Here is a 19214-nt window from a genome sequence, read left to right as displayed (position 1 = left end):
TGCCAGGGAGGCACACATACGGTGCCCGCACCCCCACTCTGCCCCAGGCCAAGGCCCCAAATAGCTTGGCTACTATATTTAGCAGTTCACTCAGCAGTGCCAGAGAACTATAAATATGGCCCGGCTCAGCGCTGCCTCCCAACTCCCTGGGCCGGGCTGGGTGGGGGTCAAGGGTCCGGAGGATGCCAGCTGGGACTGGGCAGGGTCTGACCAGGAATACCTGGTCAAGTAGACTTCGAAAGATGGCCTGGGGGGAACCCAGGTGTCCAGCCTGCAGGAAGAGACAAAGGGTCCATTGTCCCGCCTGCCCCTGGGTCTGGGGTCAGGGCAGACCAGCAGCCTCCCGCCCCCTTTCCTCACTCTCTGGGGCTTCCTGCTGTGGGACAGCTGTCTGGCCTCACAATAGCTGTGCCGTCCTCCTGGAGCCAGCAGCTGGGCTCATCCGAGTGGGGGCTGGCCCGGCCCCTTCCTCTGCCATTGTCTCCCAGTCAGGGGGCTTCCTGTTATGCCCCCCTCTGTCCAGAGACCCCGTCTGACCCTCACCTCAGGTGGAGCTCCTGAGAGTGCTGGGCATGGGCGAGTGGTACAAGAAAGGGGGGACACGACTTTGGGGTTCCCTCCTCTTCCCCACGGCAGAGGGCATCACGGAGGAGGCAGTCGTCCTGACAACGGCCACAGCCTCGTATCCATTCCGAGTCCCTGCAGTTTGTTCACTGCCTTATGACCCTCACTTGCCCTTGCCCAGGTTCCGGCAGACGGAGAAACTGAGACCCAGAGAGGTTAGCTCACCCACCCAAGACGACACGGTCCAGAACTGGAAGAGACGGGGGTGCCCTGGACCTCTGATGTGAGACGGGGGTGCCCTGTGACTGTGCCCGCCATCTCATCACTTCGAGCCCCGGTTGCCCTGTCTGTCTAGTGCAAATCATAGCACCTGCCTCCTCGGGCTGCTGGGAAGAGGGCGCGTGTGGAGTGCTTCGAAGAGGGCCAGGCACAGAGTAGGTGCTGGATGCCGACAGTTACCCACTCTGGAGATTTGTTCCTGTCCCAGCTATAAGAGTAAAAGTATTAATGTAACATAATAGATCACTTATTATTGGTTGAATACTCCTGGCCCAGCCACTTTCTAGCTGAGGAACCTCAGGCCAGTGGCCCCACACCCCCTCCCCTGCCCCGCCTCCATCTGACAAATGGAGACCCTTGTCCCTGCCTCATACCACGGGCAACAGAGGCCACAAGTTGCCCACGGTGGGGGGGGGGGTGCTGCCATATAGTCAGTGGGGCTGGGGCTTCAGGGAAGTTCAAGGAAGGAGGAGGGGTGATGTCAGAGCTCTGGCTGGGGCCAGACCAGGACGCCTGAAGGGGGTTCTCTAGAGTGGGGGCAGCAGCTGGGGCAGTACTGCTACCTGTGGAACCCCACAAGGTGCAGAGACACAAAGGGACCAAAGTCCTGCCCACTGGGCTGGCAGTCTTCAGGGTGAGCAGCAGGCAGGAAAGAGGGAAGCAGGTAAATTCCCTGCTGGGGGTCAGATGGGGTGCCACAGAGAACGGGAAAGTGGGGAGCAATTGGGGTTGCTGAGGACAGGGGAGGGTTAGGGGCTGTATTGGAGGTGGAAGGTATGTCAGGGAATGTTTGAGCAAAAAACGTGGAGAACAGCAGGCAGGGAACCAGGAGGTTATCTGGGGCCGGAGTGCTGAGGTCGGATGTGCCTGGTGTTTACCGCAAGGAAAACGGCATCCCAGGGACTGAGGGCAGGAGGGCGCTGAGGGCAGGGTCTTCTGCACTGTTGGAGGCTTACCCTGAGTGAGGCGGGAGCCATGGAGGGATCTTAGTAGAGGAGGGATGTGCCCTGACTGAGGTAGTCCCTAGCACCCTTCGGTCACTGTGCGGGGAACAGAGCGTCGGGGACAGGATCGAGGGCGCCAAGGTGGGAAATGATGGGACTATACCATGGTGGCGGCCAGCGAGGAGCAGTGAGAGGACTTGGGGTCTGGCTGAAGTCAGGGCCATAGGGCTTGCAGACAGGCCGGCTCACAGAGGTGGAGGTGGGGCTGTTCCTCTTTGTGCCTCCCCTGAGCTCGCAGCAAACATCTCAAACAAAGCCTTCCCTCCTGCATCACCGCAGTAGGCCAGTGGGCAGGCATTCTAATCCCATTCGTCAGCCAGGAGGGCTGAATCCCCCGACAGGTTAGACCTGCTCCAATGGCTCCGGGCCCCTCCCAGGGCAAAGAGGCAAACAATGGATGATCCCTGGTGCAGGGTGTGTGGACAATGCCCTGAGGCCTAGGGCGGGCCTCCCGCCGCCCCAGGCTGGAACTCTCACCCCTCAGCTTCCCCGGGAACCGTCTTTCAGACCTTGGCCTTTGGGGCAGGACGTCCAGCCCTGGGGTTTCCAGCTTTTTGGTAAAAAAGCCAAAGTGTCCCTTGCTGATGTGGTTCAGTGGATTGAGTGCCGCCTGTGCACCAAAGGGTCCCCAGTAGGAGGCACTCGAGAGGCAACCACACCTTGCTGTTTCTCTCTTTCTCCCTCCCTTCCCCTCTGTCTAAAAATAAATAAAATCTTTTTTTTTAAAGGCGCCAAAATGTACTCTGGATCTGATCTGGTCCCAGCCTCCTCCATTGTCCCCGTCCCTCCCCCAGGCCCTCGGGCACCTGATGGGACCCCCTTCCCATGCCCTGAGTAGGAAGAGGTTAATTCTAGGCTTGGGGCTGCCCCACCATCCCTGGGATGGTGCCTACCCCTCCCACGCCCGACTCCCGACCCCCAACCCCCGCCTGCAGCCATCGGTGACTTTATTTTTCCATGACCACGATCTTCCTCTTTCAAACTATGACAGACTTAATATTTTCTTGAATTGTCTACCCTCATGCATCCTTGAATAAGTTCATTTCAAAAGGAAACTATGTATTGATGTCGTAACTGGAAAGCCCTTTTTGTCACCCTGAGACCCCATAAACTTAAAAATAACTAATACCACAGGGAACCTAAGACCACAGGTGCTAGCTGGATACACCTCAGGGTCACTAAGGTGTTCAATTCACATCAGCACCTGGGAGACTTCTTCCTGGACCCTGGGGACTAGGCCTCCTGCCCTGGTCTCTGCTGAGCTACCTGTTAGCTGTGCCCCAGCTCCTCCCCCTGTGAAGGGGAATCCGAGCTGCACCTGCCTCATTGGTGTTTTGCAGTCAGTGAGTTGAAATAGCACCTGGAGTCAGGCCTGGAGCACAGAGGGCTCCCGGAGAGGGGAGCCCTAGCTGTTTCTGATGTGGCCCCTCCCCAGGGGAAAGAGTCCCCTGGGCAAGACTGCCCTCCCTGCCCTCCCTCTCCCCCGGGACAAGTGCCGAGGAGCCCGGACAGGGGTGAGTGTCGGAAGCTCAAACGGTGGAACCGCTGCAAAGGATCTGAGAGCAGGTTACACCACTGTGTGTGTGTGTGTGTGTGTGTGAGTGTGAGTGTAAGTGTGAGTGAGTGCGTGTACAGGCTGTGCCCCTGGGTCTGTGTTTTTACTGCACTTTCCTGTTGGCTCCCAGCTGCCCCACCAGTTCCGGGGAGGGACCCAGGGCAGTGGCCCCCCCCCATGCCCCACCCCACACTATAAAGGCCCGGAGGCCACACGATGCTGCACAGCTGCCCTGCCTGGGGACACGAACGGCCCTGCCCCGCCCCAGCCTCTGCTTCCCCTGCCGGCAGCTCAGACCATGGGAGGTCCCCGATTCAGCGTCTTTCTCGTCTTACGTGGTGAGAGTTTGGGGGTCCCTGGCAGCACCCCTCTGGTGCCTGTGCTTCCCATCTCCCCCGCTCCTCCCTCCCCACCCCCACCCCCACCGCCGCCTTGTGGTGAGATAGGAGGAACAGCCTGCAGCTCTGGGGCCTGACTTGGAGAAAGACACATGGTTAGGAGGGTGCGGTGGGAGAGCGGCTGGCAGTGCCCGGGCCCCCCACGCCCAGGCCCCCCACGCCCAGGCAGGGACCCCCTGGGTGCTCTAAGAGCCTGTCCTCCCACACCCAGAGGGATCTCCAAGCTCCCTTCTGGATCCACGTTGGAAGCTGCTCCTTAAGAGGGGAAATTGAAGCAGGGGGAAGGAGGGGGACGAAAATGAGTGCTGTGACCCCCTTAGGAAGTCACTCTTAACAGATGGCTTAGAGGGGCTCTGGGGAACTAAGGACAGGGACCCCTCTACTCTGGGGTGTCCCCAACACATCCCCCATTGTCACAGTGGCAGGGGAAGCCCAGAGACCCTGCAGTCTTGCTCCGACTCAGCTGGGTCTCAGCCGTGGGTTGAAGGGATTATTACCACTGTGGGTTTGGACTTGAGTTTGGCTGTGACTTCCCCAGGACTCCCTTCCCGCCCCACCCAGGGTGGCTCTAACGGTTATCAGGGCAGCTCGTTGCCTGGGCAACCAGGCAACAAAGACAGTTAAGAAATGACATTTGGGGTGCCAGAGCTTCCCCCGGCCACAGGGACAGGGCTCCCTGTGCTTTCCCAGGGTGACAGGCACGAGCTTTTTTTCTGGCTTTATCGAGGTGAGATATGTAGAGCATATAATTCACCTGTGGCATGCGTCCAGTTAGGTGATTTGGGGGCAGGTGTGTCAGGGGCCAAGTCCCAGAGCTCTGATCCTTACTTTCCACATCTGTAAAATGGGGCAGGGCAAGTCTGGTCTCCACTTTATGGGGCAGTGTTAAGGGTTGAGGGAGCCCTGGTTCTCAGTAAAAATTAAGTAGGGGTTATTTATTGTTATTATTTTCATTGTGATGGTGATAGTGATTTCGCTGGCGCATCTGGGGGAATGGGCTGGGGGCGTTCTTAGCAGGAGGAGCAGCTAGAGAATGATGGCCACAGTGTCCCTAAGCAGGAGGGAGTCTGGCCATGCAGGGCGCAGCTGGGGAAATGCAAACCAGATGGGACTGTGAGCAGACGACCAGCAGCTACTCTCCAGCCTCCCGTTTGGGTGACTTCCAAGGCCCCAGACGGAGAAGGTCTGGCCCAGCAGCCTCCGTGGTGGGGGTGGAAAGACTGGCTCTGCCTGATGGCGCACAAAGAAGCCACTCCCTGCAGGGTCTGGGAAGTTGACCCCTCACTTCCACCTTCCCCAGCCCCCTGTTCACCAGATTCTCTGTAAGGCTTTCCTGGGCTCTAAGCCCCAGTTCGTCCCTCTGTCGCATGAATACAAACAGGACCTCTGTCTCCTCGGGCAGCTGTGAGCATGAATGTCGCTGCTGGGGACGGGTCAGCCCAGGTCCTGCCCTGCCAGGGAAGGCTTTTCTGTGGTCTGTCCTACAAAGAGGAACCGGTCCTGGCCAAGGGGATACCTCCCCAAACCCTGTGGCCAGAGAGGAGAAAGAGAGGAACTCCAGCCTCAGTTTACCCAGCTGGGAGGGCCTCGGGGAGAGGGGTCTTTGCCCTCTGCTGGCCTGCAGGGTAATTAGGTTTGGACGCTGGGGCTGAACGCTCCAGTCTGTACCCTGCACAGCTCCTCAAACTATGCTCACCATGACCCACCCCAAAATTTCCCTGGGAGCTCCTCCAAGGGCGACCCTCATTTGGCCCAGGAAGTGATTCGTGCCTGCTCTTCCCCCTGCCCCCTGCCCCTCCACCCGCCGTCCCCCCTCTCTGGATTATCAGGCCTCACCTGCCTCCCCGCATGTCCAGACCAGTGGGGACTGGACGGCGCCCTCAAGTCCTTCCACACCCCACCTGCTGCCCGGGGCCCCTCTTCCCTCCCTCCCTCCCTCCCTCCCTCCCTTCCTCTTTTCTGTTTCCGTTACTCTGCCTCACCCTCAAGCTCTCTGTCCTCTGCGTCTCTCCCTTCCCAGGAGTTCCCGGTTTCCCCGCTGTCTCTCCCTATCACTGTCTTCTTTATTTATTTGTTAAGATGTGATTTATTTATTTTTAGGGACAAGGGAAAGGAGAGAGAATGAGAGGGAGAGAAACATCATGGTATGGTTGTCTCTAGCATGTCCCCTCCTGCTGGGAACCTGGCCCACATCCCAGACATGTGCCCTGACTGGGGATTGAACCGGTGACCCTTCGCAGGCCGGCACTCAGTCCACTGAGCCACACCAGCCAGGGCCAGTCTTCTTAACTTCTGCCTCTCTGTTTGTCTCTCATCCCTTAATTTTCTCTTCACCTGTCTTCTTTGTTCCCTTCTCTGTGTCTCTAGCTCCTTCTCTGTCCCTGTCTCTGTCTCTGTTTTCTCTCCATCTCTGTCTCCTTGTCTGTCTCTCTGGTGAATGATAAGGAGGTCCCCATCTCTAGAGCCCCTGCTGACTTGAGGCCGTGGGAGGGGGTGCCCCTGAGTGGCAGGAACGGCAGGGCTGGGGGCCCGTACAGCGCCACCCCCAACATGAGCCCACAGCACCGTCCTGTGCACAGGGAGCAGGAGGCGAAGTGTCTCCACTGGGTCCCAAGCTGGCCATCGGGCTGCCAGATGTGGGTGTTGCGCATTTGCACCTGTGTCCCTGAGAGAGCGTGGGGGGGGCTGGAGCGCCTTAGATTTGGGGGAATCAGAGAGAAGCCCTGGTCCCACCCCTTCCTTTTTACATAAAGAGATGAAGACAGCAAACACGACACAAAGGCAGCACTTGTGTGCTTAACTCCCACACTGGTCTAGGAGATGGGCCCCTCTTCATCCCCATTCTACAGAAGGGGAAGCTGAGGCGCCTGACCAAGGTCTGGAATTAGAACCAAGGCCACCTGGCTCCAGTCTGTTTCCTGAACTGCTGCCCACAGGCCAGCAGAAGCCAAGACCCCTGCCGGGCTCGGGCCCCTCCCCATTCTTCAGTTCCTGAAACCCACCCTCAGGTGATGGGCATTGGAGGTCAGCAGGGACCACCTGCCACGTCTCTTCTTGGGTAGTGGACAGAGCCCAAGCCTGAGCGGGTGACACATCTGTCAGCTGTGTCATCCCCAGGCCTCTGTCAACCCTTCCCTGTTCTGTGATTCCCTGACCCTCATCTCTCTGTTCCAGCGCTGTGTATCTTGCTGCTTCTGTCGGAAGATGGACCCCGGAACGCCAGGGGTGAGTCTGCTGGGAGTAACTCAGTCCACAGCCAGGGTCCCAGCCCTCACCTGCACCTCTCAGCCCAGGCAGGAGAAAGGCCTGTTGCGGGGGGGCGGGGGGAAAGCTCAGGGTTGCCCCTCCCCAACACTCGTCCCCAGCCCCTGTCTCAGCCTCATCTTGTGACCGTGGTCTCCATCCCCACAGCCTCTGCCTCCACGGCCTGCGCTCCCTGGTGCCCTCCACACTCCACATGTGTCAATGGCACTGCCTGTAGCTGCCTTCCGGGATTCATCTCTTCATCTGAGGACATCATCACCGACGCCTCAGAGACCTGTGAGGGTATGGAGACTTGCGGGGTGGAGGGCCCGGTGGAGACGTGAGTGGTGGTTGGGGGCCTCAGCCTTTGTCCTTGGACTGTCATCAAGGACAGAAAAAAGAGGAAGAAAAAGATACAAAGGTGAAAAATGGGAAGTGAATAAATGTGGCTTCCCAGAGAGAGAGGAGCTAGGTTTCTATGAGTCTGGAATCTGTTCCTCAGTTTATCCTTCCAGGCCTGGGGAGGAAGATGCAGATCTTCCCCACATCCACCACTTCAGCATTTCCTCCTGTATCCAAATCCAGGGTGACAGGCAGAGAGCTGAGAAAAGCAGAGCTGATTGTGTGTGCTTCAGGAATGGCTTGCTCCAGCCACGGCCCAGCTGCAGCAGTGTTGCCTGAGAGTCTAAGTCTTTCCCAAAAGACACTAACTAAGCATCTCCTGTGCTACATAGGAGATGAGGCTTCCTGCCATGAGGGCACTCATGCATTTGGGAGGTGACCCTTTGTCCCATTTTGTTTTAGACTCCAACGAGTGTGGACCACCCTTGTCAGTGTTCTGTGGAAAACTAGCAAGTTGCCGGAACACAGAGGGGAGCTACTACTGTGCGTGCAACCCGGGATACAGGCTTGTTTCTGGAGCAATGAATTTCAGTCATGAGAGTCAGAACACGTGTCGAGGTAAGAAGACCCCATGTCCTCCACTTCCCCGTTCATAAGGTCTGTGGTCACCAGAGCCATTCCTGCAGCAGACAAAGGGCAGGTCCCTGGTCGTGGGTGCAGTGCCCAGGTGAGAGTGGGGACAAGTGTGCCTGTGCCCATCCCACCAGCACAGAGGTAGGGAGACACGAGAGACAAGGACCCAAATCCTGGTGTTGCTACCTGACAGCTATGTCTGTGATGTTGGCCAGGACACTTATTCAGAAATCACTGGCAGTGTGTGAGATGTGATATTATGGTGATTTTGTGTTAAAAAAAAAAAAGTGCGGGTCTTTTACAGATAAAAACAAAAGTGGCTGTGCCTTTTGTTAACATTATGACCTTGGACACGGTCTTCACCTCTCCGTGCCTCAGTTTACCCACCTGTAGAAGGGATTGACAAGGGTGCTGCCTCAGAACTGCTGGGAAAGGAGGGGATCACAGAGCACAACGCGTGGTGGCTGTGGGGGCTTGGACACCGTCACTGTGATCTAACACGCCCCCTCCAGGACGGATGACACCCCGGAGCCCGTGCCCCAGGGTGGCTGCTCGGAGAACAGCTGGCCTAGTGCATCCCCTCCCCAGGAGCAGCCAGCCCTCCATCACCTGGCTTTGCCCCCTTTCTGAGAGGAGCAGGCCGGCAGGGAAGGGGCTTCAGGCGTCTGCAGGGGCAGATGGAGCCAGTAGTGGTCAGGCAGAAGCCAGGACTTGCCCAGAGAGAGGGAGTTAGTGCAGAATACAGAGAGGGGAGGAGGAGGCTGAGCCGAGGATCCTGGAGGACTCTGAGCAGGGTTCATGGGCCCACCTGGCTGCGAGGAGATGAGCCTGAAACCACAGTTCCAATCCCCTCCCTCCTGCCCCTGCGTGCAGAGGGAGGTGGCAGAGCCTCCTGGTGGGAGGGAAGGGGGCACCTGCACCCACACCTGCCTGGAGCCCAGTGGGAGAGCTGTATCCACCACACTGCTGGTCCACAGGGGCCTCTGTGGGTGGATGTTATGCCCCAAATATGTGGCCTGGCCAGAGGGCAGAGGAAATTAGAAAAAGTTTCCTCATCTCCAGGTGAATACAGTGTTTGGGGATTGGAAAGTAAGCTGATCATTAGCCCCCATTTGCCTGCTTGGCTGGACACCCTTGTGCAGTGACACCCTGTACAACTGCCCATGGTGGCTGTGGATTGTGCTCAGTGTGCCTGGACTGAGGCAAGTCCTGCGGCAACAGGTGGTGGTTGTAGGGAGTGAGGAGATGTGCTGCTGTGTGAGAAAGAAGCCAGGACTGAGAGCAAGGCCTGGAGCTGCTGCGTGGAGACACGGCTAGACAAGAGCTAGTGGGACCTCAAGGAGAGAGAAGCCTGCTGGTTTGGATCGGGACCTGCCGTCTGAAGGCCTAGCTTTGTGACGGGCTCAGCTGGGCCGTCTTCCCGCCTCGGCATTCCATCCTTTGCCTACCTGAGGGCCTGTCTACTCATGTGTCGTGGCCCATGAGGCCTGCTTTGAGCAGGACCCAGGCCACTTCCTTGGCTGCTCTCCCCACTTTCTCCAGGCATCAACGGGCCATTCCAGGCACCTACCTGGTCTCCCAGCCTCTGTGAACCCTGGGGCTCAGAACCCTCTGCAGAGGCCATTTCCAGAAGTTTGGAATGTCTTCCCCACTCACCTGACATCTTATTTGCATAAAACCATGATGGTGCTGGCATTCAGGACACCTCAGGAGCTCACAGCGCAGCACGTTCCAGAGCAACATCTGTCTGCTGCACCATCTCCAGCAACTGCCAGGATACGACCTGACACTGGAGGTCCTCTCAGAGCCCCAGGGCCATGATGGACCTGGGGGCCCCATCAGGAAAATTGGGAGAACAGAGATTCAGGCCCACCTTCCCCAACTGGCCCTGCCTCTGGCCAACAACCCCGCCTGGAGAAGCTGCCTCTTGGCATCCCGACCCCAATTCTCAGCCACTCAGCCTCCATCCATTTCCTCAAGGAAGCCTCCGCCCTGATCCTCCCCAGTAATTTCAGCTCACGGGACTGTGAGCAGCTTGGATGGCTGGGACCAGTAGAATGACATGTTGGGGGTAAGCAGGGTGACACTGATCTCCCCAACCCTGCCCCAGACTTAGAGAGTTGAGTGAATGAAGAGGCTCCCATCTGGACCAGAAGATAAGAGAGGGCGTCATTGGAGACCATTGCCCCAGGTTTAATCCTCTACTGAGGAGGTCAACCCAGGAGCCATGGAGGCCCACTCACTGAGGGACGGAAGATGGAGGCTGAGGCCCTTGGAAAAGCCCACAGGTCTGTGTCGCTGGTGAGAGATCAAGGAGCCACATGACAGAAACGCTTGCCACTGTTCACCCATCAGCACCTGCTCCCCACTCCAGGCACCCAGCCCTTGCCCACCGCTGCCTGGGCTCACATGTGGATTCTCACCACTTCCTGCCAGTCCAGGGGCTACCTTCATGGGGACCGGAAGAGGCACCTTAACTGCTCCAAGGCTGTGTGGCTGGATGTGGGCCCTGCTGTCCATCACAGCCTGGCACCCACTGTCCAGGTGGCCCTGGCCTCTGGCACCATTTTCATTTCCTGGGCTCCTGCCCAAAAGCCTTGTCAGGAAAAGGGGTGGTTCTCGGTCCATCTCCCCAGACTGGAGTCTCCGAATTAGCCTGGATGGCAGACCGCTGTCTCACCAGAGCCACCAGGATTCTAAGGAGAACTCAGCCCATATCCCTCACTCCGGGGGAGTCAGGACAGAGGCCGCCAAAACGAGCCCTGCTCCGGGAACGCAGCATTTCTCCTGCACTCGGTTCTGGGAAGGCCCGCCCTGGCCTTTGCCCAGGTCCTCAGGCTGGATACGTGGTGGTGATGTCCCTGTCCCAGCTGGGAGTTGCCTGGGAGTCTGAAGGAGTCAAAGCTGGCAGGGAGGGTGTGGGCTGCTTCTGGCCACATCTGGACAACAAAGCATAAGGCCACCACGTTTATCCATAGGACACCTCTGTGTGAATTAGAAAAGTCACCCACACACTTGGGATGCTTCCAGACGCTTCTATGCTAGAAGGCTGCCCATGGCTACAGGTGTCCACCACGCTCTCCTTCCCCTGCAGTCGTGGACGAATGTCAGCTGGGCCTTGGAATCTGCAAAAGCCGCCACATCTGTGTCAACACCCAGGGTAGCTACACCTGCAGGTACCCACTGGGGCTGAAGACCAACCCAGAGGACCCGAAGCTGTGCAGAGGTAGAGAGGCCCCAGGAAGACACCATGAGGCTGGACTGGAGCTGGGGAAGGAGCCGGGGCAGGTCCCGCAGCCCGAGGAGGCGGGAGAAGATTCTGAGGTTCCTGAAATGCCACAGGCCTACCAAGGGCCTGCCCAAGGATTCGCCTCCCTGAGAGGTCCTGCCAGAGACCAGGGGGTTTTCTGAGCAGCCCTTGTGAACACCCCTAGACATCCCCCTCTTTCATGTGTCACATGTTCCCAGAAAGGGAACATGGGCCGGGGCCCAGGAGAGAGCAGGCAGGAGCCTTTGGTCAGGAAGTCCAGCCAGAAACTCAGTTTCCCTCCTGGTTTTGCCACCTATAAACTGGAGACAATGGACCCTGCTGTGTCCATCTTGCAGGGAGGCCACCATAAGGTGCTTAGAGGGTGAAGTTGAAGGTCACTAGGTGGTAGCCTGTGTATTAAATGTGGGGTCCTTAGTGTGGGACAGTGAGAAGTGGGTACAATGAGCAGAGGGAGGGCCTGACACTCTGGCTTTGTCCTCAGATGTGAATGAATGTTCCTCGGGGCAAAACCCCTGCCACAACTCCACCCACTGCCTCAACATTCGGGGCAGCTACAAGTGCTGCTGCCGTCCTGGCTGGAAGCCAGTTCCTGGGTCCCCCAATGGCCCAAACAACACCGTTTGTGAAGGTTCGGAGTTCAGATCTCATAAATGTGCCACATCCTCCTATTTTGTTGAGGCAGCTTGAAGGAAGCTGCCATAACAAGCTTTGGCAGAGAAGAGGTGGCAGCACTTTCAGCAACAGTGTGACCTCAGTGCAGGCAGTGATGGGAGGGTGCCTGACCGGGCAGGGCCGAGCCTCTGGTTCTGTGCTAACAAGTGCAGGATGCAGCTCTGGATGGCATTGGTGCCCCAACCCACAGCATCCACATGGGGAGAGACGTCGGTGCCGCAGCCTCCCTAGTCAGAGTCCATCACAGGTGCCCGCCCAGCCCACCGCCCCTGGGGGGACACAGCTCCCAGATGACAGTTGCACACACACAGTCCTGCCCTGTCCACCTTGTGGGGATACTCTGAGCTTATGGTGCTTTTACAGTGAAACACGTCATCACACATTTGTATTCTGATAGGCTAAGTGGCTGGTAAGTGGGGCATTGTGGGGTGTCCTCAGAGGGAACTGCTAAGCAATTTGAGAGAAGAGGAAGGAAGGATGCCAGCAGTGAGCAGAGGGAGGGCCTAACGCTCTGGCTTTGTCCTCAGATGTGGATGAATGTTCCTCGGGGCAAAACCCCTGCCACAAGTCCACCAACTGTATCAACACCCAGGGCAGCTACAAGTGCCGCTGCCCTCCCGGCTGGAAGCCAGTTCCTGGGTCCCCCAATGGCCCAAACAACACCATCTGTGAAGGTCAGGGGTTCAGATTCTATACACATCCGAAGGCCATGAGTGAAACCATTTGATCACACACTCAGTGGTGTACACAGGAACCCAGCAGAATGAATGCTGGGCGTGCCCTGGCCTGCAAAGTGTTCTTATGAGGCTAAATGGGAAAGGGTCTCCAGGGGCCCAGGGGAGGAGCCGGGGTATCCAGGCGAAGGCTCCTGGGGGACCCAGGCAGCAGCTAATCACTTACTGGGATGAGGGTATTTCAGTACCACACACCTGCACATCAGTGTGGGGCTCACCTGCTACGTGTCAGGCCTCTGCACACTTCCCATAGTCCCTGGGTCTGCCACACAGGGACCTGCAGTCAACAGGTGTCATCACCTCCGGCCAAGGGGGCAAGTATAAGACACTTACATGAGGAAGGGGCAGGGTACAAAGAGGAGAGGGGCCTGATCCGCTGGGACGGGCAGGGCCTGACCCCCTCTTGGTGTCCCCAGATGTGGACGAGTGCAGCTCTGGGGAGCATCAGTGTGACAGCTCCACCTTCTGCATCAACACTCTGGGCTCATACGTGTGCCACTGCCTCCCGGGCTTGGTGCCCAAACCCAGATTCCCTAATAAACAAAGGACTCCCCAGTGTGAAGGAACCTGGCCGGACCCTAGACCCTGCCTCCAATACACACAGACATTCTCACCTAATGAGCCTCTGTTCTGTCCCCTGCAGTGATCCCCTGCCCCACCTGGACCCCTCCCCCTGGAATCAAGAGCCAGGTGAGTGACTCCAGCAGGGACTGCTCCCCGTGCTGCTCCCCCACCACAGGTGAGGCTCTCTGACCCCTCCTCTCTTCTCTTCCAGAGTCTCTCCCACTTTTCAAAACAAGTCCAGGATCTGGCCAGAGACTTCAGGCCTGCTTCGGCCAAGGACACCATCAAGGTAAGGGCTGGACCTGGGGGGACCCCAGGACAGTGTGGGGCTGGCTGGGGATGCTTTCGGGTGAGTGGAGGCAGCCCAAACAAGGGCCTCTAATCAGAGAAACATGTGTGTCTGTGTGCACAGCATACACACCCCATAGATATCCCCATCTCACAAACACAGATAGATGTACACACACCCTGGTTCCTGGGTCCCCCAGTGGCTGGAGCAGAGCCCTCACACACACACTCACACTCAAGAGGGATCTAATGGCTACAGAATGGAGCAAGGGAGGATTTTGCCTCTGGAGCTGAGCCACAAAGGTTCCAACCCCACTGCCCTTTCTGTTGTGACCTCAGGCAAGTGATTCCCCCTGAGTGGGGCTCAGCCTCCTTCATGCAGCGGTTGTGAAAGGTTAAGTGAACTAAGAGAGGGCTCAGAGATGCCTGCTTGGCACACAGTTAGCATTAGAGGTATGTTTTAGCATATGCACTTAGCTTGGCAGAAATATATGAGCCCTGTATGTCAGTTTGAATTTTCCAGTAGCTTTATTTAAAAAAATATAAGTAAACAAGTGAAATTAATGTGAAGGTTGCATTAACCCAATACATTAGAAATATTACCACTTCAACATGGCACCACATGTGGCTCATGGCAACTGTCCTGGACGGCACAGGCTGACAACAGTCCCTCGCAGAACCTCAGGGATTGGTAAATGTTAAGAGCCATTGTTTCAGGTGCTCACAGGCATCCACTCACCCTCCTACTTGTCTTCTGGCTACTGCTGTGTCTCCATGATCCCCTTGTGCCTGTCCCCCAGTCACCCTGGGTGGTTCTCTGGTGTGTCCCCTTGTGAGGGAGTGAGATCAGGTCCTTTGGGAGGTTCCTGTGGTGCAGTGACCCAGCAGCTGTCACCCCTCACCCCCAGAATGTCATCAAGGCATTGGATGAGCTACTGGAAGTCCCTGGGGACCTGGAGGCCCTGACCCTGCCTGACCGGCACCGTGTGGCCACCTACCTGCTGTTGTACCTGGAAGAAGTCCTGAGGACTCTGGCCACAGCCATATCTAAACCCTCCTACACCTACCATTCCCCTTCAGTCACAGGTGAGGCCTCTTCCTGCCCCACCCCAGCCCTGGGCCTCAACCAGCAACTGGAGCCCCCAGTCACTGCCCCTCTCCCCTCAGAGCTGTCTCTGGTGATCCAGGAGCAAGGGAATGGAACCGTCACCCTGGGCCAGAGCCATGCACGGATGCAGCTGAACTGGGCTGAGGCAGTTGGAGTCGGGGAGCCGGGTAACAGCAGGGAGATGGAGGGGGCACCAGGGAGAGGGAAGAAAGAGCTGGGTGTGGCTGGGGTGAGGTTCCAAACATGTAACAGTTGGAAATGCCACATTTATACTTCTTAGTGGGGAGGAAGGAGGGCAGGAGAAGACATCCAGCCTGTTTGCCCCTCAGGCCCCACCCTGGCAGGCTTATTCTCCAGCCGCAACATGCAGAAATTGCTGGCCAATGCTTCACTGAAGCTGGACCCCGAGAAGAAAGCCCAGCTGGAAAACACACATGGAGGTCCTGTTGGTGGTGGCCAGCCCAGGCTCCTGTCCGCTGTCAACACGGTCTTTCTGAGCAACAAGAACACGGAGAAACTAGGCTCCCCTGTCAACTTCTCTTTCTCATACCCTGTGAGTACTTGGGGAGGGGGGGGGTCAGTCCCACTCTTCACCCCATAGGCAGTGTCATGGTGGCCCCTCCGCAATCTCCATTCCCCACCTCTGTCCATTCTGCTGCTTCCTAAATGTACCCCAGGGCCTTTGTACTTACTGTGCTGCCTGCCTGGGACAGCTTTCTCTCACATGTCTCAGCCCTTTACCTTTTCTAGTCTTTGTTCTAAAGCCACCTTCTCTTTTAGGCTATTCCTGACCTCCTTATTTAAAAGATTTTTTATTTATTTTTAGGGAGAAGGGACAGGAGGTAGAAAGAGGGCGAGAAACATCAATGTGTGGTTGCCTCTCTCACACCCCCTTCTGGGGACCTGGTCCACAACCCAGGCATGTGCTCTGGGAATCCAACCAGCGACCCTTTGGTTCACAGCCTAGTGCTCAGTCCACTGAGCCACACCAGCCAGGGCTGACCTCCTTATTTAAAATACAACCTGTAATCAATCATGTCCTACCTCTTTCCATCCTGCTCCTTTTCCTTTTCTTTTTTTTTCCAATAGCACCACCTTCTACCACACTATCTAGTTCCTTATTTATTAGGTTTACTATATACTGCCTGTCTCCCCATGAGCATAACAGCTACACAAGGGCAGGGACTTGTGTCTGCTCTTTTCTGTGCTGCGCCCCTAGCTGGCACACACAGTAGGGGCTCAGTAAATACTTGTCAATGCAAAACACCCTTTCTCAGACCCAGCCCAAGCTCAGAACCCAGGAGGGAGCTCTAAGCTAACATCTCTGACCACCCCCACCTGCCCACAGGAGGAGGAGCCCCAGTCACGGCAGGAGCTAATCTGTGCCTTCTGGAAGGGTGACAACGACAGTGGTGGGTACTGGGCCACCACAGGCTGCTGGAAGGTGGGCAGCAGGAACGGCAGTACCACCTGCCGATGCAGCCACCTGAGCAGTTTTGCCATCCTCATGGCCCACTATGATGTGGAGGTGAGCAGCCCAGGGCCGCCCTCAAAGCCCACAGATAAAAGGCCAGCTCAGCTGAGACAAGCAGCTGGTTCTTGATGATATGGCCCAACTGGTTCTGGATGGTTGCACAGCCCAGGTGGGCCCATGCTGCATCCTCCCCACCCAGTTCTCTCTGGGACCCACAGACTACCTCCCCATGACCTGGCAACTAAACAGTCTGAGCTGACACTGGAGCCCCTGCTTCAGCTAGTGGGCCCCCAACTACCCACCCCACTCCAGTGGGTCTAGTTGTTAAATATCACTAAAAGCTGAAACACAACTTTCTGAATGTGGTCTCAGGTGATCCATAAATATATGGCCCTGTGGATAATTGGAATCGGCCAGGCAGAGTAGGGAAGGTTGGTGGTGCATGACAAAGACCCAGGAAATACTAAACTGGGGTCTGTGAGCTGATAAGTGTGGCAAGGTAGGGGAGAAGCAGGTGACGTCTGAGAAGGGGACCCATCAGTGCGGGGGAAAAAGATGTGGACTTTACTGGGGAGCTTTTTGGGAGAACAGTCTGGGTGCATAGTGGGAACCTTGTTGCACGTGTGTGTGTATGTGTGTGTGTGTGTGTGTGTGTGTGTGTGTGTGTGTGGTGGCATTTAGGATGACAAAGATACATCAGACTTGCTCTGTTGTTGAAGGCAGAGAGGTGGGGGTGGTGATCAGCCTAATTTGAGTCCTGCAGGCCGGTCAGGCCTCAGGTGGGTCTGGGCTGTGGGGCCCACAAGGAAGACCTTCACGGTGCCGATCAAGCCCCGCCCACCCCATTCGACATCTAGGACCCGAAGCTGACCCTGATCACCAAACTGGGACTGGCACTGTCGCTGGTCTGCCTGCTGCTGTGCATCCTCACCTTCCTGCTAGTGCGGCCCATCCAGGGCTCGCGCACCACAGTGCACCTGCACCTCTGCATATGCCTCTTCCTGGGCTCCGCCATATTTCTAGCAGGCATCGAGAACAAAGGCAGCGAGGTGAGGCCAGGCCCCGTGGAGTGCCCCACTCGCACCAGGGCACTAGGCCAGCAAGGCCTTGGGTAAGGGGAGCTCTCCCACTCCCTGAACCCCATCCCCTGTAAGAGTGGGAGACTGGGTGCCAGCACCTGGTGGTGGGTGCCCTAGCCCTTTGCTGACATGGGGGTTCCCCCTCTGCCCCTGCAGGTGGGGCCAAGCTGCCGCCTAGTGGCCGGGCTGCTGCACTACTGCTTCCTGGCCGCCTTCTGCTGGATGAGCCTGGAGGGCCTGGAGCTCTATTTCCTTGTGGTGCGTGTGTTCCAGGGCCAGGGCCTGAGCAAGCGCTGGCTCTACCTGATTGGCTACGGTGTTCCTGGGCTCGTGGTGGCCATCTCAGCAGCGGCCTATCACAATGGCTATGGCCGCAATCACTTGTGAGTGCGGAGTGGTGGGGCCACAAGAGGGTCAGGCATCATCCAGGGACATGGGGCTGCACCACACACAGCGCTCCACTCCCCCAACTCCCCTCAGGCTCCTGACCAGATTCCTCCCTTCTCGCCCAGCTGCTGGCTAACAAGTGACCACGGCTTCGTCTGGAGCTTCAATGGACCTGTGGCCTTCATCATTTTGGTAACTATACCCTCATACTCCATCCTCAAAGCCTGAGCCACCTGGTCCCTCACTGAGCCCAACAGATCAGCTCTCCCTGCAAATTCTAAGGACAACCCCTAATATAAACTCTCTGCTCCCCGCCCAGTGCAATACTGTCATCTTTGTGATAACTATCTGGAAGCTCACTCAGAAGTTCTCTGAGATCAACCCAGACATGAATAAATTAAAGAAGGCCAGGTGAGGGCAGGGGCTGACAGGGAGAGGTGGGATGTTGGGGCTGGCCCCCTGCTGCAGCTGCCGTCTTCCCCCCAGGGTGCTGACCATCACAGCCATTGCACAGCTCTTTGTGCTGGGCTGCACGTGGGCCTCCGGCCTATTCCTCTTCAGAGAAGGTGGCTATAGCCATGTGCTGGCCTACATCTTCACCATCCTCAACTGCTTTCAAGGCCTCTTCCTCTTCCTGCTGCACTGCCTGCTAAACAAGAAGGTGAGCTTTGGGTCCCCATTTGGAGGGGAGACCGGTACCCTCTCCCTTCCCCTACTTCTCGGGGCTGCTCCTCCCCTGACCTGGCATCTTGGGCCCTGCAGGTGAGGGAGGAGTACTGGAAGTGGGCTTACATGGTCACTGGGAACAAGTATTCAGACTTCACCACGTCCACATCAAGCTCCAGCCACAACCAGACTAAGGTAAGGGCCAACCCTGGTGCAGAGGTGCTGGGCCAGAAGGCAGCCTTGGGCTGGACCTGGTCCTCACTGGGCTCCTCTCTCTCCAGGTCCTCAGGACATCCGAGTCTGGCATGTGACCACAGGTTTTGGCCAGGCTGGCAGCTCCTGTGGCCTCCTCAGCAGCTTTTCCACCTGCTGAAGACCATCCCCTCCTCTCCCACCACCCTGCTCCCTCCACCCTCCTTGGAGAGGGGAAGCTGATAGTTGTTCTTTGGCACCAAACCTAGGAACACACAGCCAGGGTGAAATTGGACCTGATGGGCCTGCTTGTGGCTGCCTCTGCTGCACCCCAGCTGGGACTCCGGGCGGGCAGGGGCTGGACCACGGCGACAGCCTCTTGTCCTGGTACACAATGCCTGGACAGACAAGGCTCCTGTGCCCACCTGGCCCCCCACTCATCTGTCTGCTACAAATCAAGAGGCCAGTGTGCTGGGATTCAACTTTTCCTATTAAGCTAAGACTGAGGTCAAGGATGGGAGAAGGGCATTACTGGCCCGGTGGCTCACGGTACAGAGGCCAGTCTGCCTCTTTGGCAGAAGGGTCTCACTGTTTTGAAGGTGGTGGATATTGTGTAATGTTTCTTATTATCTGTATAAATTTTCAATGTTGACACTTAAATCTCACATTGATACAGAAGGTGGCTTTGCTGGCTGGCTGGGGGCTCCCTGGCCAGACTCACTGTGTCTGTGAAATGCAGAGACCAGTAAGAAACAGATGGG

At 57.1% G+C, this 19214-nt stretch overlaps 1 protein-coding gene across 5 annotated transcripts; it reads left to right on the top strand.

The window, feature by feature from the left end:
- The first annotated feature begins 3616 nt into the window (after positions 1-3616).
- Positions 3617-19127, top strand: ADGRE5 (adhesion G protein-coupled receptor E5). 5 transcript variants are annotated; one of them, XM_037145826.2, is made up of 20 exons: positions 3617-3740; positions 6975-7025; positions 7212-7346; positions 7848-8003; positions 11113-11244; positions 11771-11917; positions 12489-12635; positions 13339-13385; positions 13471-13548; positions 14456-14633; positions 14715-14822; positions 14985-15208; positions 16004-16183; positions 16987-17178; positions 17365-17591; positions 17721-17787; positions 17915-18006; positions 18082-18256; positions 18358-18456; positions 18543-19127. In XM_037145826.2, exons 1-20 carry the CDS (start codon positions 3701-3703, stop codon positions 18570-18572), a joined length of 2505 nt encoding a protein of 834 aa, XP_037001721.2. In that variant the 5' UTR covers positions 3617-3700; the 3' UTR covers positions 18573-19127. The 5 variants fall into 5 exon arrangements, with proteins under 5 accessions (XP_037001721.2, XP_037001717.2, XP_037001719.2 ...); XM_037145822.2 differs by lacking the exon at positions 11113-11244; XM_037145824.2 differs by lacking the exons at positions 11113-11244; positions 11771-11917.
- Positions 19128-19214: the final 87 nt, after the last annotated feature.

The sequence above is a fragment of the Artibeus jamaicensis genome, unplaced genomic scaffold, assembly GCF_021234435.1.
Source record: "Artibeus jamaicensis isolate MK-2021 breed Jamaican fruit bat unplaced genomic scaffold, CSHL_Jam_final contig_3290, whole genome shotgun sequence".
NCBI lineage: Eukaryota > Metazoa > Chordata > Mammalia > Chiroptera > Phyllostomidae > Artibeus > Artibeus jamaicensis.
Note: the sequence above shows the minus strand (reverse complement) of the source record. Positions and strands in the feature narration are given on the sequence as shown.